The 24,658-nt window shown below is 38.3% G+C and overlaps 1 protein-coding gene across 1 annotated transcript in view; it reads left to right on the forward strand.

Annotated features, from left to right (window-relative positions):
- LOC141921620 (vesicular inhibitory amino acid transporter-like) overlaps nucleotides 1-7,061 on the forward strand; it is a 42,394-nt gene extending 35,333 nt beyond the window's left edge. The window contains exons 3-6 of the mRNA XM_074820545.1: nucleotides 1,587-1,644; nucleotides 5,964-6,089; nucleotides 6,319-6,383; nucleotides 6,725-7,061. Coding sequence (XP_074676646.1) covers nucleotides 1,587-1,644; nucleotides 5,964-6,089; nucleotides 6,319-6,383; nucleotides 6,725-7,061 — 586 coding nt within the window. The remainder of the gene's footprint in view (nucleotides 1-1,586; nucleotides 1,645-5,963; nucleotides 6,090-6,318; nucleotides 6,384-6,724) is intronic.
- The last annotated feature ends 17,597 nt before the right edge of the window (nucleotides 7,062-24,658 follow it).

The raw sequence follows: 24,658 nt of genomic DNA on the forward strand, positions 1-24,658 counted from the left end.
AGTGAGAACAGACTCCAGTCATTTGATTCACAGCAATTGCGGGCTAGCGAATTTTTGATTCATGCTAGGTTTTTTGTTTGTTTGTTTGTTTGAATGTTGACTCTAGAAACCAAAAAGTGTGCAATTAATTCCTGTAAGGTCTCAAGCCACAAGCACAAGGTAATAGTTTGTACTCATTTCTAGCCTTAAAAAGCAAGGGTTGTCATGAAACTCAAATACTCATCAGCAAATTGCAAACTGAAGGAGCATTTTATTCCTACTACCTTCATCAGAAACTCTGTGGAAAATGGCCACACTTAAAACACATGCGGACCTCTTTCTACTTTAAAATTCTAGCTCTAATTTGGTAACAGATTTGCACTGATGAATCCCTTTTTTGTTGGAATTCATAACTGTGTAATGTCTACAGATGCTAAGCCTTAAAGGAGACCTAATGTTGTTGTATGTTGAAAAAAAATCCAACTACAGGAAATATTGACTATTTTTTACTTTTTTTTATTCTTCACCCTCAGTTGAATAATTCCTGGGCACAGATTTTCCTTATGGACATTTTGGAATATATTATTTTTGCTCTATCTTGTCTTCAAGATGATTACACAGAATTTCACGTACTTCCTCAGAGGCACAATGTTGTGTGCAATTATTACAAAAAAATAATTTATTATTTTAAATCATCACTTTTTTTTTCATTTCCTCAAGATCTGATGAAGTAGTTTGCATTCTTGAGAGGCCAAATATTAGTAGTAGCTATGACATTCCCTTCATACCTAAAATCTAACCACATTTGTGCCTAAGAGAAAGAGAAGGTAGATTCTGACTAAGACTCTGCCCAGATACCAGGGCATAAAGGACTTCAGAAATTAACCTTGATACCCTTTATAACCTTGTATGGGGTATTCCTATATGCAAATGATGATGCAAATGATAAGTATAGCTTACTGTATAAGATCAAAAGTCCATCCAAAAGTGTAACACCTCTTTGACAGTGGCCAATAACAGATACATTATAATGGTGTGAAAATGAAGCCAGGACATGCCAGTACTTCCCCACAATACTTATTCAATTTCCAGTAATTAGTGGTTCAGCAAATTCCTGAATGAGAGGTATTATCTATATGCACATAGTATCTGGTGGATTTTTCCTCTGTTAATTAGCTTTCTGAACAGCTGTACAATTTTAATATCAAAATATCCTGTGGGGAAGAGTTCTACAGTATAACTAATTTTGTTCATTTTCAACCTACCCCTCAAAAATATCATTTGAGCTCTCACTAGCTTTTGTAGGAAAAAACTCATTGGCTGTTTACCTTCTCCAGGCCATGATAGCTGTACAAAATTAAGTTGTCTCTCCCTGGCTGAACAGTCCTAAACAATTTAGTTGTTCCTCTTGTGGAAGCAGTTTCATCTCTTTGATCACTGTTATTGTCCTTCTTTGAACCCTTTGTAGTTCTGCCCTGTCCCTTCTGGGGATGAGAGATAGGAGGGAAGACCAGAAATGTAACACAGTATTTAAAAGTGGACATAGCTTGACATGCTGTTTTGTTCTCCATTCCTGCAGTAATAATTTCCTGCTCTTTTATTGGTAGCATTGTTCCTGCTGTGGTGGCCCAAGGACATATCAAAGCACGTGACTTGGAAATAGAGGTAATATGTTTATCAGAACAAATGAAAGAAGAAAAAAACCACTTTTGACATGCATTTTGCAAAGGGGCTCATATGCTGAAGAACAAGTGTAACACCTAAAAATTCTGTCTTATTCTGTAGTTGCTTCTTTGACTTTTATTGAACACGAAACTGACATTTTCACAGAATTGTGTTACATATCTTTCTTTTTCTGAGTTGTAGCAACTAGTTCAGAGTTTATCACCCTGCATGTAAATTAGAATTATTTTTTCCACATTGTGTGTTACTTCCCAGAAATCAAAATAACTGGTCTGTAATCCCAGAATCCCTAATTGAGATGCTTGTAAAAAGTTATTGTCACAGTCGCCACCTTCCATATCTTTAGTACAGAGGCAGTTTTCAGGAAGATACTAGTTCAGCTATTTCATCCTCAATTTCCTTTAGATCTCCTGGGTAAATACCATATGGTCCTGGCAGTTTGCTACTGTTCATTTTGTAAATTTGTTCTATAACCTCCTCCACAGATATTTCAGTTTAAAACAGATCTTCTGATCAGTCCTCCTAAAGGCGACTTCTGGAGTGTGAATCTCTTAAATCTTCCAGAACGAGAAAACATGCAAGAATCCCTTTGTTTTTCCTGCGGTAACCTATCCTCTCATTGATATGTCAATTGGCCTTAACGACTCCGAGGGAGGGTCCCCACTCCCAATGGCTTTGAGGAAGAGTTTGCTGTTAGTTTTCATGCGTTTAGCAAATAGTCTCTGAAACATTTATTGTTGGCCTGTGATTTGTGTCATTATGCTTAATTTGCCACTTTTCATACTCTCTTTTGCTTGCTTGGACAGGCTTCAGCTTTTGAAGAATACTTTCTTACTTTTTTCATCATTTTTTAGAATCAAGATGGTAAAACTACATATTTAGAGGGAAAAAAGGACAAAACCCTTTTGTGAATCATTGTTTAAAATATTTTTTTTTACTGTTTCTTTTATCATCTTTCTTTTCTTCACTACTTTTTAAAGACTGATTTATTAATTGCTTTCCTTTTTGCCATGTCATATACTCACATTCAGCTCATTTATTGTTCTGGTCATGCCTTCCTGCCCTCTGAATTTTTCCTGGTCATAATTTGGTATAAATTGCTGCATTTCTTTACTCTTGTGATTTATTCTTTTTCTGTTGGCTGGAATGCATGGGGCACATTCTTAGGTTCACCTATGACACATGCTGACTGCAAATGCTAAAAGTCTGATAATTGTGATTAACATGCAAACACTAATGCATCAGAAGAAGAATGCATCATGTAAGCAAGAATTTTTCTGAGCTGATCTACAGTGTTAAGGTATATGCTGTGATCTACAGACTTAAATGAAAATCAATAGATAGCAGTGAAAATACCTCGGGGACGTTCAGGTTCTACTGAGAGCATTCTCTTGGGGAAGTGCAAACATTTCAGACACGAACAAAAACCATTGATTGCGAGCTGAAGAGGAACAGAAGTACCAAAAGTTCTTTATAAGAGGCTTATTCTGTCCTGTATCCTGAGCACCCTACAGATAAGCATCAGGTAAGTTTAACGTTTTTCTTCAATTGGCTTAGCCACAGAGAAGAATTGCTGTCCTAAGAAAACATGTGTGAAATGTCCAGCCTAAGATGACTCACCTACTTAGAAGAGAAGACCTATAGATCTTACTTTTATCAGAGCCACAGAAAACAAATTTTCAAAGGATGGAATGTCTTAGATGACTGATGTAATGAATTGCCTAATCAATTTTCTGCTGAAGGACAAGGCAATTTCCTGTCTAGACTGTATTGTAGAAGTGCTTGATACTAATTTTCAGCAAGCAAAAGAATAGCTGTCTGTGACTATTTTCTGTTCACACAAAGCCTGCAGAAGACTCTGCAAGTTTTTAGAAGTAATACTGAGCTGACTAAAAAACAGGATACACAATAAAACTTAACATCCTGCTCTCCTCAGTGTTTCTGTTGAGAGCAGACAGTGTTTATTTCTGACATCAATTGAAAAAATTGTCATAGCAAAGCTAACCTTGCCTCAGGTCTTCACTTACAACCTCAAGGTTGCATGACTTAACTGTGATACTCTCCTATCTGTTGTACCAAATTAATCTAATTATTTGTGAAATAAAATGCTTTTTCGAAGTAAAGGTATCACAATTTGACTGACAGGTTGCTTCCCCTGCTCAGTCTTTTTTGTCTGTTATTAAACTACAATTCAAAGGACAAACTGAAACAATTCTTTTTGTTTCTGGACTGGGTTTGACTCATTAAATATACTACTGCTTTGCAAGCAATTTCATTTCTTTGATTACTTGTCATACACTTGTTATCACTATATATTTGTTACCGGGTACTTGCTATATATCTGGTATAGGGGAATCACCTCTTTAATGTTAGTCGTAGTAGTTGCTTGGAACAATTAATTAATAAATTGCAGAACTTCAATATATCTTTATTGGTCACATATGTTCTGCTAATGGCATAACAGAAAAAATGTCTCTAAAATTACACAAGTGACCTAGGAGCACTGTGGTCTTGCTTAAGGACATGCATTCTCTGTTTTATTCAGACATCAGGAGCTGATTTTCATATATTAATACAATAAAAAGATTTTCAGAGGCAAAGCCAAAAGAGAAATATTTGCCATTAATCCAAGGCCAAAGAACTAAGTGGTAGAAATGCTCTGAAATTTCTTTTAGATATTGAGAATATCCAATAACTGTAAGTAGATGCTACATGAAAAATTGCTCATGCTTTTCAAATGAATCATACTGCAAAGTAGGGGTTTTTTTCATAAACATAGGTTGTCATAAACAACCTAAATTGGAAGGGGCCTGTGGAGGTCATCTTGTCCAATCTCCTGTTGAAAGCAGGGCCAGCTCATCAGTCAGGTCCAAAGTGAATCAATCACCTGTATCTTTTCTGCATCCTGAGTCTGAGGTATTCAGCTCCTCACTGCCTCTGCCTTCTGGCCTCCCAGCTTTGTCCCCTGAAAAGCAGAGCTTGGAGGCGTGAAGGACTGAGATAGGGATCACTAATGGAAAGGGGAGAGGGACCAGACAGGATGGCAGGTCATGTCAAATTCTGCAGTCCTGGGGACCACAACTTTAGTCTCAGGAGCCAAGGAAACCTGCCCCAGGGCTGCCTCAGAGCTGTGCTGGAGAACCTCCCCACAATCTAAAAGGTGGTAAGGAGGTCAATTCTTTACTACTTCAGGGATCTTTTTTCCTAGCATATTACTTTATTTAAATCCTTAGTAGCACAGTGTCAGATATCCTTTCATAAGTGAACTTCATATGAGATGAAACGGCAGGTTTATAATTCAAGTTCTGAGCTCCATTTCCATAGGAAGTTTTTTGCTATTCAGTAGGTCCTGAATTTCAGCTTGTATTTCCTTGCATTTACAATAATTTAATTTCAAAATTAGAAAAGGATATCCCACACAAGGTTTCATTGGAGGACCAGGGGAAAACAAAAAAAGCAAAAAAAAGATCACTTGTTCACAACAGATCACACTTGTTCACAAAAGATCAACTTGTTCGCTTTTGAAATCCCATCCTGAAATTATGGTTATTTCTATGGCCCTACAGAAAATCTGAAAGAGTCTTTCATCAAAAAATGTGGAATTATTTGAGTTACTCTGTAGACACTAGAGTATATAAAGCATTTAAAATGCCTGAGATAGAAACAATTACATACTTGACAGTACTGAACACACTGTTGGCACTAAACAAATACAGATCTAATTCCTGACATGTTTAATCAGTTCTATTCAGAAAAAAACCTTTTGACTTCAGGGAGAACTGTGCTGGATTAAAAAACATGTATGGACTTCAGGGTCTAACCTTATATTAATGAACAGATAGAATGTCCACCATGTAACCACTGCTGTGCTAGAACAGAACTGCAAGGCCAGTAGCTCTCTACTATCTTAGCACAAAAAAAGAAGGTGTATTTCTGATTGTAAAAGTATTTTCTGCAGCTCTAAAGATCAAGTAAAAAGAGTATCTGAGGTTTTCCAAACTTAATTACTTTAATTATGACAGAAGGAGTAACATAGGCTGTCAGCATACATCTCAAAATTAAATCTGCATACTATGTAAAATAATATTCTCCTGCTTCCATGGCACTACTGTGGTCTTCCTGAAATAAGATACAACAGGAATAGCACAGTTAATCATATTCTGATGTCAGAATTTTTCAGAAGATGTGATTTTAAGAATCAAACTTTCAACACCATGTACTTAGAGAAAATCCTTTACTAGATATAACCTTCCTTTTAAAAAGAGTAGATCACCTATATACATCTTGCCCTTGTATCACAGGTGCAGGAACAGTGGTTGTTTAATGCCAGAATGAGCGTGACTGCAAGTACCTGTGGAGCTAAAACCAAACTACGGTTGACTGGTACAGCTCAGTTTCTACCCATCTTCAGGCCGAATCTATTCAAGGCAAATGAATTTCAAATTTTAGAGTCTGTCTGCTTACAAGTCTTTCAAATATTATTTCAAACTGTCTGCCTGTTAATGCAGTGGTGATAGAGCCATTTAAAAACATATGCCAGAACACAGTCCACATGCTGAATGGTGGCAGAGGTGTTAAAAGTATGGTGCTCTGTACACAGTAGGCAAATTGACTAGTAAGTCAGTACCAATGATGAGTCTTTACCTTTGCATTTAGCACATCAAGACCTTGCCTGGGCTTGGAGGCAGTGCTATGGCAGCTCCAGCATTCCAGCAGCAACGGTATGTTTCACAGCTTATGATCATAAGAGAAGGTTAAATTCTCCTTTGTCTTGTGCCTTATGCAGTCATTTAAATCTGCTCCATTGAGCACAAACCTGAATCAGAGCAGCAGTGGGTGGTGCAAGTATACACACCTACACTAGAGCTGGGTGGTGGGCAAGTTTGCATCGGCTGAGTCACCTCAAGGAGCTGCCACCCATTCCTCCCCAGGTTCTTGCTCCCATCCCCTTGACTCTCCCACTACCATGATGGCACAAGTATTTCTACAGCCATGCATTGATCCAGCACAGATTCCTAAAAAATAGGCCTTTGATGCTGGGGTGGGTTATTTTTTTAACCAGGTCAGTTCCCCCCATGGTTCCCGTGCAGAGCTGTGCAGACTCCAGCATTAGCCCAGAAGCAGAGGCAGCAGTGCTGCCGCAGACTGTCAGATCGCAGCCTGAGGGGCAGTGTCTTGTTCCAGGAAAAGATGCATCCAATAGCCAAATACCAATTACAGAAAACCCTGTCAAAACTGGAATTACATACGATGTTTCCCATAAGAGCAGGAAAAATTACTATAATCTCTCACCTCAGGCAGTAGTCATGCGGTTGGTACCATCGCACTTCACATCTCCAGACCTGCGTTCCTGCGGGCTGGCGTCATTGAACTTACATCCACATGTAGAAGTCTTGTAAAACTCCCTTAGGAGAATAGGCATGCATGCATATGCGTGCACACACATGTGCACACATGCACACACACGGGCATGCTTTCCACAAGAGAAAGACACCATACAAAACCTCTTTGAGAACTGTGAGGCTCCATAAGACTGTTGACAAAATGTTGCAAAATAAACCTTGGTCACTTGTCCACATAAGCCTTCGCATCCTAATGGACTGGTTACAAATTTTTTGATTTCTACATCAGGAAAAGCATAGCATTTTTTTGTTGCCAAAAAGCAGTGCAATGATCACACTTAACCACCATTTTCCTGACTGCATCATGTGTTTTATCCTCTCTGCATGAAACAGTAGCTGTACATTAGGTATGTTACTACAACATCTGCCTTCAGCAGGAGGGAATATGCTCTTGTATTGCACTGGAAAGTCTATAAATGAAGGTAATATAACTATCAGCCAGTTTGAAGCAAACACCTTTTAAATAAAACAGAAACTAAAGAGTAACCAGTGCATTATCATGTATACAGAATTTTTCAGCCATCGGTATTCATTTTATTCTGTGCTAGTTATTTTTCTCTTCTATGTTAGCACAGTTCTGTGTCTTTGTCAGATACAAAGCTATACAAAGCTATATGCAGGCATGTACATTTCATCCTGATGTCAGCATAGATGATACTAGTATAGATAGCAGCAGTTGACATCTCTGGGCCAGATCAGAAGCTGGGGGAAATTTGCTTCAATGTATCCCTGACAGTTTATACCAGCTGAGAATCAAGATTGCTATCTCTATGTGAAATGGAGTTTCAAAGACACATCAGAGCACTTTTATAGAATTGTTTCAGTTTGTTCAGCAAAGAATTATCTTTATACTCCCCAACTCTCCAATAGGAGGTTTCCTACTTTTTCTTCCACTTATTTTAACAGTTTTGTTGATCTTTCTTCAATTTTTGTGAAATGAAGTTCAATTTGACTTGCCATGTTAAGAAGGCTACTTCAGGCACTTAGATCTAAAAAATTATTTAGGCGTCTGCAGCTAACACACATGTACCCAGAATTGCACTCCCTATAGCCAACACAGGACCAGTATACACCCCAAATGAGTATGAAGAAATGTCATACACTGAACATGGAATTGGCTGTACCTCAAAAACCACTGAGTCCTAAGGGGTATCTGAAATACACATCTCTCTAATGTTCAGGATCTAACCAGGACTCACAGTCTCAAAACCTCCACAAGAAGAAGCACACACTTGCACGTTTTTTAAATAACTCATTCTCTCAGGAAATGGACACATTTGGTTCAACACCTCCTCAGTTAGAGATTTCAGACCTACACCTCCCACCACCCAGGGAAGTGCTCTGACCAGGGTAGAGAGCCTGGATGTGCAGCTAGGATGGCCGTGCATCCCCTGCACTGCTGATGAAAGTGGGGCACTACTCGAAGGGGTGGACAGTCCCTATGGGGCTGGGGCCAGATTGCTCTGCAGTCGAGAGGTAAGGCATTCAACTGCAGGAGAGGGTTTGGAGGAATTTCCTCCTTTCTGAATCAGTGATTCTGCATTTTGCGAGGGACTCCCAGCCTGCCAGAGCATACCTGTACAATAGGGTACCACCTCAAGGCAGCCTCTGTCCTGAAGCCTGGCTCACTCTACATGGCACAGAACATGGATGCTCCAGAGCAGATGTACAGGACTCCACGCTATTTCCAGGTCTAACAGAAAGACAGGAAGGCCCACTATATTGAGTACCTTCAAGACTTGGAGGCAGTCTGCACAGGAATTTTTATGAAACAAGATTTTCAACTTGAACTTTCTTGTTTGAGTCTTATTCACTTTGCATTGGTATCTCTATCCCTTATCCAGATACCTCCATGTAACAGGAGTCTGTTTTATGATCTAGATTAAAGATTATTCTCTGTCCATCACACATAATTTTACTACCCTTGGTACCACATTTCTAAAAAAGATTCAGTATTTTATTTTTTACTGACCTGTACCTGTTACGTGAGAGAGACATTTCTCAAATGCAATTAATTACTTGCCCGAATCCTTCTAATTGCTGGATTCCTTTCAAAATGTTTTAGATTTTTTAAAGTACTAAAGTTCACCAAAGTACTTGAGCACATAGTGAACCTTAAGCATACTCTCAAGGAAATCTCTCTTCAGAGGCATTCTTAAACAACATGGCTTAAGTATATTTTAACAACTGTTTTGCTGAAAAGAGGATATACTGCATCAGATCCCGTCCTGATCTGGTTGAAGCCAGTATAAAAGGATATCATCAAAAGCAGTGACTATTGGATTAGGCTGTTAACCTCACTGCTTTGAGACTAATCTGGGAAAAAGTCTGATGTGCTTAATTCTACTGTAACTCTTCAGAAACTCATAGAACTTCTTCCTTACATGTTTAAATATGAGGCATCTTATACTATGAAAAATAATTTGTACCCTCAATTTCTTTAATGCAATTTCATTATTAAAAAAATAAAACCAACAACAATCTACAAGGAAGCTTATTGCGTTTATGAGGTCTTAAGACACTTAAAATAATTAATAATATTAATTTATGTCATCTTTGTCAAACATATATATTAGAACAAATTATGTGCTGTGGCCTGTTTGGAACAGAGTGATTAATCCCAAACTCACTGGCTGAGATCACCAACACAAGCTGCACTGACAATACAGCACCATTTATGACTTGAGAACATTTAAAGGCTTCTGATAAACAAATGGGGTGTTAGATTGATTAATATTTGCAAAGCACTCTGACTTTTTAAGATGAAATATGTCAAAAGTACGTATTCTTATTTCTTATTATTTTTCACTAATGATAAGCAAAGAAATTTACAGAATTGAAAACAAGTGCTCCTTAAGCAAGAGTTTTAATTAATGCAAAATAATGGGAATTTTCTGTACTATGTCTGGAAATATCTGCACACACTACAAACATCTGCAGTTTTATGCACAGCTGTTGATCTCTGACTGGTGCTTGACAAGCACAGGGCTGGAGGAAAGCTCAGCGAGGAGGGTGCCTCATGAAGAGGCTGTTGCCCTTCACGATGCTGAGCCTAGATCCTGCACCATGGACTCTGATGCTACCAGGGGTATCATGGGCTTCTTAGCTTGACTCACTTCTCCTCAGCTACAGCCCAGTCTTCAGAGCAGGTGTAAGAGGTCTGATCTATTAGAATTAAAGAAACTGACCTTCATATTTGAATGTGCAGTTTGCACCACTGGGTATATATATTTAATGTATGTAATATATAAAAAAAAATAAATTTACAGTAATTTAAAGTTTGTCTGTGACCAAGTACAAGAACTGTTTTTGTTAGTGTGGTTAATGTCTTCATCATTTATGGTTTATTTTTAGAAAAGATCAGGTTTTCTCTGCAGAACATGTATTCCCATGTTATTTTTCCCTCTCCCCACCCTCTCTTTTCAAGGTTCAGACAGTAGGTTTCACCTGAGAGTGTCTGTCGGGTACATACTTTACTGAAAAAATAATGGACCATCACATCATATCATGTAGTTTTGTCATCATTCTTTGAATTCTTCAGGATGAAGGTAAGGACAGATGTAAAGCAGGCTGCCTGTGAATCTGTAGTCCATCTCAAAATGGATAGTCTGCGCACCTGGATTCTGAGACAAATGCTTTTTTTTTTTTTTTTTAATTTTGTAAGTTCTTCTAGACTATACCAGAGATCTAGCACTAGAGCTTCAACACTGTCTCTCTTTGAGCAACATCAGGTGTGTTGTGGCAACCTCTCCCTGACACCACTGATGTGGTCTCTGCTTCTTTACTGTGTTGTTTATGAGAAACAATAGAGATTGTAACCACTGAGAGGAAGCAGACCTTGCCTTTGTCCACCGCTTTATGCTTGGTCTTCCAACAACGGTGCAGATTATTATGCTGGGTTTAAACTCTAAGAGATATTTTTTCTAGAATTTAGGAAGGTAACAGTTGCCCAGTGCAGTCTATTAGACAATACAGAGTTTTTTTGCTCTGGACACAATCTACCTCCTAACTGCAACAGTCTGGGGAAGATCAAAATAAAGTTGAAAAATTCCTAACATTCACTGTAGAGGGAGAAAAAGGGCTACAACTGCTTTTCTCAAAATACCACAGATACCTTTTTATCTGTTAGTTAGAAGGAGGGAAGAAGTTGGCAAACTAGTGTGCAATGGCCTGTAAAGCATTTAGTGCCTGTACAAAAACTTCCCACAGGGAAAGTTCAGGCTTTCAAGAAGAAATCCTGCAGGAAATAGCTCCTTATCCAGCCACAAGCACCAAGCAAAGTGAAGCTCTGTTGCCAAAGGGATCCAACAGTAGAGAGAAATTTCACTTTTATAGAGATTTTCTTACCTCTTACTGTTTTCTGCAGATCTGTGCAATTTTTAATGTATCTGTGGGTTAAAGGAATCTTGGCACTTGCTGTATCAACAACCCAACTTTCAAGCTTCAGCTCTGTTATCTAAAACCCATTTTCTAACTGTAACCTAGCTATTTATATATATATATTGATCCTATATGGGAAGAAAAATGGCCAGTGTAGTTTAAAATGGTGCAAGTGCTCCTTCCTTTGATAGATTAGTCAATGGAATAATAGATTACAATGTAGGATATTTTTTTTCCCCTGTGGGTTAATTTTGCTCAGTTTTGTTCAATATTATTAGAATTGTTTCCACTGCATCTGATTCATGGTCTGTGATATCTCACTAACTGAGTGTCTATCATGTGTGTATTTGTGCCTGAAGATTGGATATTTTATCTACTGTTGCAAATAAGATAAAAAATAAGTGTGGAGCATTGCTTCCCTTGCAGCTGTGTGTACTACACACTCTTATTTAGTCCTGAAATCTTTGGAAAGCTGAAGTCAACAGAAGGTTTAACCTTCTCAAGTTAGGAATCTTGATTTCACAGGCTCACTGCTTATAAACTTTGTTTGAAACATATAGGATTGCACTCTGAACTGCTCTGCAATCCTACTGTTGAGATTATATGACAGTTTGGTGAGCACAAGATTTGGCCCAAAAATCCCAAAATATTTTAGCAGCCTCTAGCTCCAGTAAGACACAGTAAGCTTAGCATTGACTTTCTACCATTATATTTGAAGCAGGTACTCTCTTGTGTGCCCTATTAAAATAATTTACAACCTCATTTGTAGAACTTCATTGCCACCTTGTTCATGCCTTCTCTTGTCAGTCCCTCACACCACTGGAACTCATTACTTATAATTTTTCAACAATTTCTGTGTTTATGAGGTGAGATACACTTCAGATTTTGAGTGGGAAATTAATTAATTAGGGATATTTTCCTTTTGAAAAAACACTAGGTTTTTATCTGGTTTTATGTCCACATTTTAGACCTTCATCCGACCCAAAGGTGCCACCTTAGTTCAACTAAGGATGCCCGAGGGTGCCATTTCATTTTAAGCATTAAGATCACTAACATTCTTTCATCCTATCCACTTAAAGTCTTTGGCAAAACTGTTTGTTTTCCACAAAACTGAGTAGAATTTGAAAGTTAGGTGTTCCCCGCCCCTAATTATGGTTTCTACAAAGCCTGATCATCTTGGTTTTCTGGAATTGTGTCTAATGCAAGCAAAAGGCAAAGAAGAGGGGGAAGCAATTCCTCTAATTACATCATTAGCACCATTAGAGCATTTACCGGAAGGGTAGGCACAGGCCTGGGTACAATCTTGATCTGCATGAGGAACTGGCATCTCCGACTGCACTTGGCAATACCAGAATATATACCACACCCCGGCAGTAACAGGAGAAGCTATTTCCCACTACTAACTCCTTTCCTTACACCCAGTAAGTCAACATACTTAAGATTCACAGAAAACTTCCATTCTTGCTTGACTGTTGGTCTCTTAATTTGTCACTAAGCATATTTTTCACTAGGCTATAGTGGTTTCTAAAGTTGGTCTCTCCTCTTTTCTTTGAAGATTTTCTCTTGTACACAGATGTGGAAATGTGTCGGGTCAGAGAGCGTGAACTGCAGCCCACCTGATAGAGCACCCATAGACCTCCTAGTTTGAGAGGCTTCCAGATGCTCCTTGGAATGCCCTATAGCCTGTGGTTAACACGTTTACCTGAGAAACTGAAACAACCTTCAAATTCCTGCTTCAGCTCAGGCAAAGGACTGATCTCTACCCTGCATGCTGTCCCCAGTGATTACTTTCATCACTGTACAGTCAACTATCCGAAGCAGTGAAGAGGGAAATGGCACATCTCTGCTTTCTCTGACTTAGAAAGGGAAGGGCTTGTTTCCTAGGTCTCTACCATTGAAAGGGATCTGTAGCTGGGAAAAATGCTCATCTCTGTGAAAGGAGGAAAAAATAAAGCCTATTTCTTGCTTTGAGATTTACTTCCAGTTAAGTTTTGTGACTGTACAGAGAGCCAAGGCATCTTAGAGCTGCTGCTTTCCCTAGGTTACAGGCATGTAACCTTTCTTGCAGGCATCTCCCAAGCACCACTCAGCAATGTGCTCCTTGGGTCCCTCTGTGAGCAGGGCTCTCAATCTGTTCAATTCTCTGCTGCGTTAGAAGTCACCGAAAATTACAGACTTCAAATTTCTTCAGGAAGTTATGAAATGTTTTGGATGACATGTTGCTCATCATAAGCAAAACCTTTGGGACCCAAAACAGAGCAGCAATAAAAAAGATGTTTTATGTTCCATGTTCTCTAATGAAAAAGAGGTAATATCTGCTTTGGAAGGAAAGATTCAGAGGAGTAACCTGAGACACTTCAGGGAAGGAGTACAGATAGAGATGTGCTGCTCTTTGGTAAGGTCCAATTTAAGCCTCAAGAGCTGTTTCACCACTGCAACGGTTCCCAACATGAATAAGCTTCCTGAAAGAGGATAGGTGAGGCCACAAGAATAACCATCTGCTGTCTCTCCACAAGCCAGTTTACCAACTCTTTTGGGAGTCCTGGACTCCTTGAAGACACACTACACTCCTCCTGACCTGGGGAAAACCTCAGTGGAATATATTTGAGTCATGACTGGCCTAAATTTCTCTCTGATGCTTTCTCTGTATGATTTTGTCTCAAATATAATTAACAGGAAAATGACCTATACGCCTTCTCCCTTCTGTCTATCTGAGATAATATTCAGGCCTATTTCCTTTAGCAAATAACTTTACAGAGGGAGCTCAACTTCCTTGTTTTCCAGATTAACTCAGGTTAATAAATAACAAATTCTTAGTCATTACACTAAGGATAATTCCTTAAGGAAAAATCCCCTTTTGTTTCATCTCATTCTTTTATCATTGTCCAAAGAGAATTTTGTTTTCGTAATGACAAACCCCAAATAATTCTCTTTCAATTAAAACAACAAAATCTTACCATGCTTATTCCTGTACTTAAGCCACTCCTGCAAAACTCTGCAGGTACTAAAATCCACACCCAAACCAGCCCCAACCCCAACAAGCAGAAAATGAAATTTGACCCTTTCAGCCTCCCTTCTCTCTTTCCACAGACCAAGGGCTACTTGTATCCGACATGTTGGCACAGCCCCTAAGTCAGATGTTCAGAGATCTGAATCTAGACTTTGTATTCAGAGACAACCTGTTAGGGGAACCAGGATGTTTAGTTTCAATACATATATTTTACCCTATGGTACTTTTGGAGGACCACAACTGGGGAGTCCTTGTAGAGTACCTCAAGTGAGTAAGAGTGTCCCAAGTTGCTTATTTGTGATTTCAGTTCTATAGATTTGGTGACATTATGGCAGTGACTGACAATCTAGGTATTTAACCTGTCTAGATATTACACAGACAAGGTCATATTAATCAGCAAGGTAAACAATGAATTTGATGTACTACAGAAGCTGCAAAGATGTTATTGACTAAAAAGATGCCAGTCTTAGTTTGTTTTAAGTTACTTCAGGAATCTTCAATAACAGCTATACAACTGTACATGTGATGGGTATAACTGTGTTTGTGGAGGAGGATCAGAAATGCTATGTTAAAACCGTCTGTTTCCTACCACAGTGTACCTTAATCTCAGGAGCATATGAAACAGAGCCCTGTTCCTAATGGCTCTATCCACAAAAAAATTCAATCACTTTGTGTTGATTGCTCGCTCTGGACACCAAAACTCTCTCTAAAAAGAGGCAATTAAAGCTTTCGATTTTTGTGTTTCCTGTCAAGGCACCGAGGGAGGAGGTGAGTGAGGTTTGGGACTGCAAATACTTTCAGCTGTCTCAAAGCTTGTTACATAGGAAGTGAGGCAATTCAGAGGGCAGAGTACTTTGTACCTCCTGGCAGCTGTATCTTTCCTTGTTTAAAACTGCCTTGTTTGCAAAAGAGCTACGCATGGGTGTACATGAAAGCAACTAAAGCTGTTGTTCGCAAGGTTCCCTAAATACATTAACCTTGTCTTGGAACGGGGTAGGGATTTAGTTTAATGGTTACAGCAGGGGCAATGAGATTCTTGAATTGAACTCTAGCTTACATCAATATTTAACTTTGAGGAAGGCTAGAATTCAGAGAGCTATTCCTTTTTCCCCCTTGTTTTAATTGGTATCATTCTCTTCTCCCAAGATATTTGAAGGTTGTAACGAGAAATATTTAGATCCCTCTTTCCATATTCATTGAATATACTGATATTGTATTTTATTAAAGAGTCTCAAATAGCTTATATCCCACTCTTAATAACCCTATGCATTACAAGCTTCTGTTTCCTCAAGCTACAGACAAATCCTATTACAGGGAGTAGATTAAACTGGGCCTTGACAGATCTTTGCAATTCACTGACAAAAAAGGACAAGTTGTCTTACTAATAAGACGACATCATGATCACACTAATATTATGCATCTCAGTGCTCTCGGATGCAAAAGCTTTTATGCACACCCCCTCCAGCAGTCACATTACCCAAATAAAAACCAAGCAATTTTCTTTTAACAATAAGCTAAACTATCTAAGTAGAAAGAATTACTTCAGATTCGCATTGTGCGAACAGGCCATCAGTCAACAACAACTGCATGCTTGATCATGCCCTCTGGCTCCACATCCGCAAGGGACCTGGCTCATCCAGATTTGCTTCTGCCACTATGAATGATGTGTATGCTTTTGTGTACAAACATGAGCCTGGAACAGAGGGCAGAGCCAGGGCTAAAGGGAGAGAGCACAAAGCAGCATTTTGTTCAACTTTCTCTGAGGCTCTGCAGTGTAGCGGAGGGTGGACCTTGGGTTATGAATGCAAGGGAAAAGGATCACAGTGCATAGAAAAACATCTGTATCCCTTTAAAATGCTCCAAGCAATGTAATAATCCCTAATATACAGCCATTTTTTTATAATCAACAGAAACTAGCCTGAGTGGTCAGGTGATTTTAATCAGATTTTAAAAGGGGCCATGTGATTTCTTCACAGTGTTTTGATGTGTGCAAGGATAAAGGGAACTGGTGGCACCACCAATAGAGTAGCAGACCAGCATTCAGGGCAGCAGTCTGAGAAGAACATGACCTCCAGCAGCAGTTCTTTTATCCAGGATTTCCCACTCCTGGAGGGCACCCATGACAATTAGTAATGGAGAACTGACAGCATGAGAAAAGCTTGCATATTGCTGCAGTGAAGTTAATAAACCCATAAATAGCATATACTGAGCCGGGAAGCTGGAACTCTTACCATTTTCCCAAAGACAGATTTATCAAGAGACTTATTAAAAAATACCCACAAATGATTCTTGCTCTGTTTCTCAATAAAGGTAGTTTACAACAAAAGCTTAGGTGTTATGCAGTCCAAGAGAAAGGCAACAGTAACTGAACAGATCAATCACAAGTGGTTGCTTGGAAGACGGAATTTAACATCTTGCCCAGGCTTGTGTAAGTACAGTCTTAAAACGGGTGTTCTTGAGAGAGAAACAATGTGACCGCATGGCTAGCCATGGTTAGACACAGCTGCACAGCCATCATGGGGAAGAAAGGATCTTAGCAAATGTGGAAATGGTTCATGGGTATCTTGAATGATTACAGCACATTACTTCAGCATTATGCTAGATAAAACCAGCACTGTCCTTCTCATTTACACAGAAATCTGTTCACAGAGAAAATGTGCGAACAGATAAGCACAGTTCTGGATATTATTTATGTATTTTTTATGTACTCAATCTACAATATACTTGCCAAAATAGTTCTGTGCCACCACCAAAGAAACTGGGGCCCCAGTAGCTGTTGCAAGTGACCTAAACTCTTCAGAGGAGCATCTGGTACGGACATACAATGTCTGCATATTCTGCCAGATACTACTCTGATACTAATAAACTGTTATCCAGAAAGATGTTATAAGGCTTTCTAAAGAAAACATGCATATTTGCCAGCATTTTTTATGCATATCTAACTTTTTGTATACTTTTATATTAAAGGTTGTGCTTACCTCCACCTGGGATGTTCTTTGGTGATACCGCCATCCAATAAAGCACATAATAACAACGCACTAGTTTTCTGTGACCTGTCCATTATGTACTATACAGGGATCAACTAGTGTGTTTCTAATAGCTTGTAAAATGGCTTATTCACTGTAAATAGCTATTCACTGTATTTCAGAAACTCTAAGAAACCAGCCAAAGCATTATAGGCACAGCAAGGTCACTGCATGTTTGTCCAGTGTTTGTAAATAACATCTTCTGAGATACTGCGCCAGACTTTTTTCACATTGCTGTTAACTGTATAAGGCGTAAAATTCACACAGATGGAGTTATGTCAGGCAGGGATTATGGCTGGATGGAAATCAAAGGCACAGCAATGAACCTCCTCCATCAGTATCAGCCCCTTCCTTTAGAGAGATTAGAGACAAATTATAGGTCTGAGGCACTTTTTCCCTGGAGCCCACAGCATAGTAGTGAAATCTCCATTTTCCAGGCAGTCTGAATGTGCAGCTGAAAGAGGAATCTCCTCCTTAATGAGCAACAATAAGTTTTAAAGTGTCTATTAACATATCTACTGCTGTGTCTTTATCTTTCTACAGTTACAAAATGGTACAATGGTCATAACACTCTCTTTCTTTACAGGCTACAGTGTAGACTGTGCAGTAAAGACATAGAATAGAATAGAACTGCCCCAGGATAAATATGTTTTGAGAGCGAAAAAAAGAATTTAAAAAAAACCTAACATATAAATTGTTTTTTAGCATGTTCAGCAGCTATACTGCATGCAGAAGTATAGATTCATTTTTTCTGCTCCTTTTGATAGCTATTTGTTTTTCCATTGCAACAGACTGGTAGAAAAATGATTGCACTCAGGTGCTAGTTCAATAAAATTTGGGGCAGATATATAAAATCTGAGACATATATATGCAGCAGTATGGGATCCTGTTGCCAGATCCATTTAGTTGTATTCATGTTTTACTAGTTATAATTCTGTTTACTATTTAAGACTGATATTATTTTAGGTTTGTTATTCTCCCCTGATGCTAATCATACCAGCGGACCACTGACTGGAGTTCTGTCCAATATTATTTTGTCTATGATCTTTCTGTACACTTTTTTTCTTTAATAAAACATAGTAGAAAAAAAATGAATGCATAAAAAGTCAGGAATTCAAAGTTATGGTTCCCATGGCAACATTAAGTCCCTCATGTTGCATTGTACATGCACTAAAAATAAACATGTAATGAAGTACCATATTTTGTATGTCAAGGGGAGCAAGTGACTGCAACTTTAATTTTACTTCCCTGAGTTTTATAGATTTAAGTTCTCAGCCCCAATATTGCAGGAATGTGGTTTTACACTGACACAGACATATAACGCACAGCATCTATTTACAGCAAGTACATACGGTCTGCCGGATGGGCAGCGCTGATTTACACCACCTGAGCTAGGGGCCACCTGTGGGTATACATTTAGGGGTGCACTGAGTCTGTGGAGGGATGGGGACAGCATGTTCCTGTGCAGCACACAGACATTCCAGGGGGGTTCCCAGCAGTGCCAGAAAGAGGGGCCAGGGGCACCACAGACCTTACCCAGCCTGTCATTGGCATCTCATCACAAATACCAGCAGAAGCACCAATAAATTAATATGCCATCCTGCTTTTCTTTACAATTTGCAGCCCCTTGGAAATCTGAAGGTATTTCTTTATGGAAAATAATTTTTTAAAAAATTAGAAATTCAAAGCAAATTGAGAGCTAAAGCATCTGGGAGTGCAAAATAAGGAATAGCAGCATAAGCAAAGAGCTCCCTTTCACATTAGGAAAGGAACAAGTATTTTGTAAATACTTCTGGTCTTCAAAGGAATTTAAATGCAATCAAGAACTTGTAGGCGCAGATAAATCTGCTTCCAAGCTATTTTTCCTCTCCAGAGAATGTGAAAACCAGAACTCAAAGTACATAAGCAGTTCCAATATTTTTTATATGAAGGTATCCTCAAAACCAGCTGGGCAACTGATGTTCAGTCACTGAGACATTATTTCCTTTTACCTCCAGACCTGTTTGCATGTGTTTGATGTCCTCTGTCCTAGACCATCTCATCTTTGAAGGAGGGGTTGTTTTCTCCGACACTGGGGATGCAGCATGAAACACCGCATGGCTCTAACTCATGACAAGGCTCTGAGATGCTGTAATACTACTAATGCATCCCATAAGCTACACTAATAGAGTTTTGTTCGACCTGCAGTTACTAAATAAATAATATCTTTTGCATAGTTCCATTTAAAATAAACGGATATGTGAAGGCTAACTGTGGCATGAAGTGAGTTTAGCTTAGAAACAAATAACTCTTTGGGTTTGAGGTTTGGTTTTGTTTGGTTTGTTTTGAATGATCCTAAAAAACAGTATGCAAAGAAAGACATAGAAACATGCATGTTGTAAATGCTTGTAATAAGGATCATAGGCAATAGGCAGAGACATTGGATATGTTTGTTTCTGGAAGAGGACAAAGAGGCAATAGCTCTATTACTGCACCTTTTCTTGTGTTTTGGAAAGAGGAAATCCAGACATACCCCTGACTTTCCTAATACTTATAGTTATGAAATTAGTTTAATGTAATGACTGTGTCTTACAAATACGCTTTCAGTCCTACAGGGTAAAAACACTTTCTGAACATTTTCATGTGAATAGTATGATGTTTGGACTTACTAAGCACATTTTGACTCAGAAGGCAGGTATGAGTCCATTTGCTATAATATTAACATGAGACAAAGGACATCTCTCCTACAAGTTTCATGTCAGATTATTCAGAAATCTCTGAATTTCTGAATGTGTGAAATTCAGATGAGTGAAATCCTTTGCTCTGAGACATCAGAAATGAGAACTGACCTTAGAACTCCTCCATGATGGGTGCTTGTGCTAATGATGTTGGGAGAGCCTCTCTCAAAATGTTGTGTTGAAATGGCACACTTGTGAAACAACACATTTCAACAGAAAAAAAATAATATTGAAAAGCTGTGACCAGCTCAACTGCAGAACCGTGACACTCACTTCTATGATCATTCTAAAACTACTCCCTATAATACAGTAATTCTCAGCATAAAAATCTCAGTTCTGGAAAGTTAATGAATTTTCACAATGTTTGTCAGTTAATTTATTTACATATTTTCTCCCTTCCATGAAACCACAGAATTCACTGATCAGTTTTATGTGACAGTAAATATTCAGTGATGACAGCAATATCAGGGGCATATGTCTGTTGTGTCTAAACCTAAGGGGTCAAAAATTAGGTTTGTTCCACAGAAAGCACACATCAAATATTTAGTACAGTGACATTCTATATAACAAGCTTTACCGGTACATCTGAAGTCTTACTGATGATTGGCATAAGTTTTCTGAAAACATAATGTTAGAACTGGCCCCTCTGGAGCATGTACCTCAAATGAACTCAGATGTAGATACATATTTTCCTTTTTCGAAAGAGAAAACTGTGATGGCAGCTGGATAGCAGAGCTGTTTCACACAGATGTTACTGAAGCCAGAGTTTGCATCCTAGCTGCAAATCAACATATGGTGTACTAGCTACAATTTTATTTTTCTATCTTTACTGCTACTGACTGAAGTTATTTATTACCGGCTATTGCAAGACTGAAAGAGGAACAAACCAGAAAGAGTTCCACCACCGCAACTACTGTGTAAGACACAGATACTTCTAGTTCAGATCAGCTGATTCTTGCTAATTACTTAAGGGTAAGTGATCATGTAAGAAACACTTTTAAAGAAGCACAGATGAACTGCTGGACCCCAAATGAATATTTCAGAATATTATAATTGAGCAATGCACATTTGTGACATATCAATCCCAGTAATCATGTAAGTGCCAAAGTTAGATCATTTTACATAAAAAGGTCTACTACAAATGTTTACTTGTTTAATTTAAGAATAGTTGAGGAAATACATGTTCTTTGGACCACATACAAAGAATGAGGAACCTCTAAGGAAGAAGTAAGTTGCAGAAACAAAATTTCTGTATTGAGAATTAGCTGCTGTTACAGAGATTCAGACTGGAGTAATAAGGTCATTAATTCTATCTTTCTTTAGTTTCTATGCATTGTGGGTTTGTGTTTTTATACATATTTGCACAGTACTTAACTGTAAGTGGGTGCTTCTAAAAAATAGTTTACTATTAATAATGGATATCTGAGGTGAGGCCAACATAGAGAGAAGAAACTGTAAACAACTCATGCAGCTAATATGTTGACTATTAATTAACATGAGTGATTCATTCAGTGCTATATCCAGACATAAAGCTAGGATGAAAGATGAAAGGGCAATTTAAAAAAAACCCTGTAACTTGCACAGTTATCAGCTGCAGTAGCTGAGACCTCAAATAATGGCCTAATTACAGTTTGTCTGAAAGGTATCAGGGCCTTATCCTCTACAGGAAATATTAATGGAAAATTACTTGCTTTTCAAAGCCAATAAGCCTATCCGCAGGTTCCATATCAGCTCCCACCAGACATATATCTTTTTACACATGGGTGGTTTGTCACATGATGATTGACTCAATCTTGACAAGGAAAGGGATAGAAAAATTATCACTTTGTGCAGATATGACCACTTCTGACTTTGGCAGGTGAGGCAGTTCAGATTGCCCAACACCGACCTAACTGCAAAAGATAACATTTTTGTCAATTCTTCCATTTTCATAAGCACCAGCCAACACATCCGTCCTTTCCGTGTTAACTAATCCCCTCTCAGATTATGACTTCTGTCATATTTTGTCCATTGGGACCAGCCATATGGGTAACACTTCTGTTCAGTAGTACTGAACACTACTGAGTATTCCTTTGCATAGCAAAGTAGTGCTGAGTAGCACTTTGCTACGTGAAAGCAGCTCCTTGTAGCTAAGGTACTTCTCATTGTAAGCAAGTACATCACATCTCTGCCCTTTTACTAAGGTGATATGTATGATCAAAGACAAATGAAAAACTGTTCTGCCAGGATACTGGCAACCTGGATTACAAGCAGAAAGAGTGATGTGCAGGTGGTTTGAGTAACAAGACCTGAGCAATCTTAAAAAACAAAAAAAAGGATTTTTGCCCAGAATTAGGATGTTGACAAAGTTACCTAGGATGATAGTCCCTGGGACCATGGGATGCAAGCCAATTCTGAAGTGAGTCACTAGGATAATCAAATCTCCTCAAACAATAAGTTTGATGGCATTCTTCCTCCCCTCCTGAAGGCTGGCCATTGACCATTTGGTTGAGGCGTTCGATACAGTGGTGTAGCTGGTCACATGGATTATTTCTAAACTTGCTCACTCTTGATTCTCTTGCAAAGGAAGCAATCTCCACTCTTGTCTTGTGACACAGAATTAATCTGAAACCAAAAGCAGGAGGTACTGCTATACCAAACAGGACCAATGCTTGCTCACATTTATTTATTTACAAAACAGGTGCTTTCCAAAAGTAAGGTACAAGGTACAAACAACTAGTTACCAGAGCAGTCTCTAGGCTATGTTTTAAAATACCTTTCAGTGCACCTGAATGTCACTGAAGCTGGAAAAAAATAATAGATCAGCCACTACAACCTCACTTGAATAGTAAAGGACCAGCAGATGTGGAATCTGAATATTCAATAACTACTAAGCAGAAACAGTAAGTCTCTCAGTGTGGAACGTTTTTTTGTTTGTGTTAATTATACTAATTAGAATTAGAACTTCCACCACTCCAATTTCGTGCAGCTGTGTGGTGCTAGCTGCTATTGTTAGCACTCACAGAAAATACTCCAACAGAGGGCACCAAGAAAATTACTTACAATCTGAACACCCACACAATCCTGTCACATTGGAAAGACTGCAGACAGCATAACTAATAAAGTTATTGTGCTATTTTGAAAGAATAATAGCATGTTTGAAGAGACCATATTAACCCTGTTGTAAAGTATTGATTGCGCTCTGTAGTAAAGGAAATGAAACAACAAAGACATAGTGTTTTAATTCTTTTCCTGTTTGCTCTTGCTAGTTTTACTCTGTTTCAATTTACACCTATATTTGGGAACACAGAAAATGTATCACCTATGGTTCACAAAGACAGTTTTATTTTCATAGACACTCTTTCAGCAACTTGGTGCTTTTAAGATTGTACTTCAATTCCAGCAAATGGTTGTGAATATGAAAGGAATCCCTGTCTAAAACGGCTCGAATCCTGTTTGTCATGTTTATTTCTATGTAAAAAAAAAAAAGTCAACCAAAAATGTCAAAAGATGTCAGCTGATTAGCTCTGGACATTTCGGTTCAGACGTGTTACCAAAAAAAAGGTATAATTATCATTTCGGTCTCTAAGGAAATCCTTTAATTCCATACCAGTGCATTATAAATGAGCAAAACAAGTAGCGTGTCTTTAGTAACAATTTGTTGTTGTTTTGAAAGCACATCTGCGTGCATACGTCTAACAATACAATGCCACTGTATAAAGCTGTTCTAAATGAGGTTGAGGCAAATATTTAGGATGACTTTAACGTTTACCATTTTCACAGAATTAAAGCACTGGTCCTCTCATTAAAATAGTCAGGTTCAGTTAATTCTACTAGATTTGTTTAAAGTTGGTAAAAGCTATTTTTTTAATTCTGTGCTAAACTGTAAGTTTAAAGGCAAGAGGATAGCTGAATTAGCAGAGAATGATGGACATTTCAAGCATCATCTTTTATAGACACCAATATCTAAAAATCAGTTATCACTCTTCAGTTGTAAATGAACATCATTTGTAATCATTCTCTGAGGTGATCTAGTATATATAAAATCACTTCACCTTTTTTTTTTTTTTCTTAAATGGTGTTTTTAAGAGCATGATTCCTGTAATTGCATTTCCTTCCTTTTCTATGAGAGTATCTGTAAAGACATTTGGCATCTCATCAGCAAAAACAGCAGATGGAGAAAGGCCTTCCTACGTGCTCTGTCAAGGGAATTGCAAGTTTAGGTGGGGTTTTAATAGACATCAAGGATTTAGTGACATGCCAAAGATTGCATGCCTTCACTGTACCTATTATTTGTGCCTTTCTCTTTTAATAGAAATGAAAACAATTACTGTGCAGAAAAGATTTAGCTTCTCTTTGAGAGTATCATACCATATGGTATGGGGGATGTATAGCTGACAAAATGAATGTAAAAATGAAGTACATACACTTCAGATGATGCTAGTTGAACTAAATTTATGTTTCATATTTTAACTGAACTGA

Source organism: Strix aluco, chromosome 3, assembly GCF_031877795.1.
Source record: "Strix aluco isolate bStrAlu1 chromosome 3, bStrAlu1.hap1, whole genome shotgun sequence".
Lineage (NCBI taxonomy): Eukaryota > Metazoa > Chordata > Aves > Strigiformes > Strigidae > Strix > Strix aluco.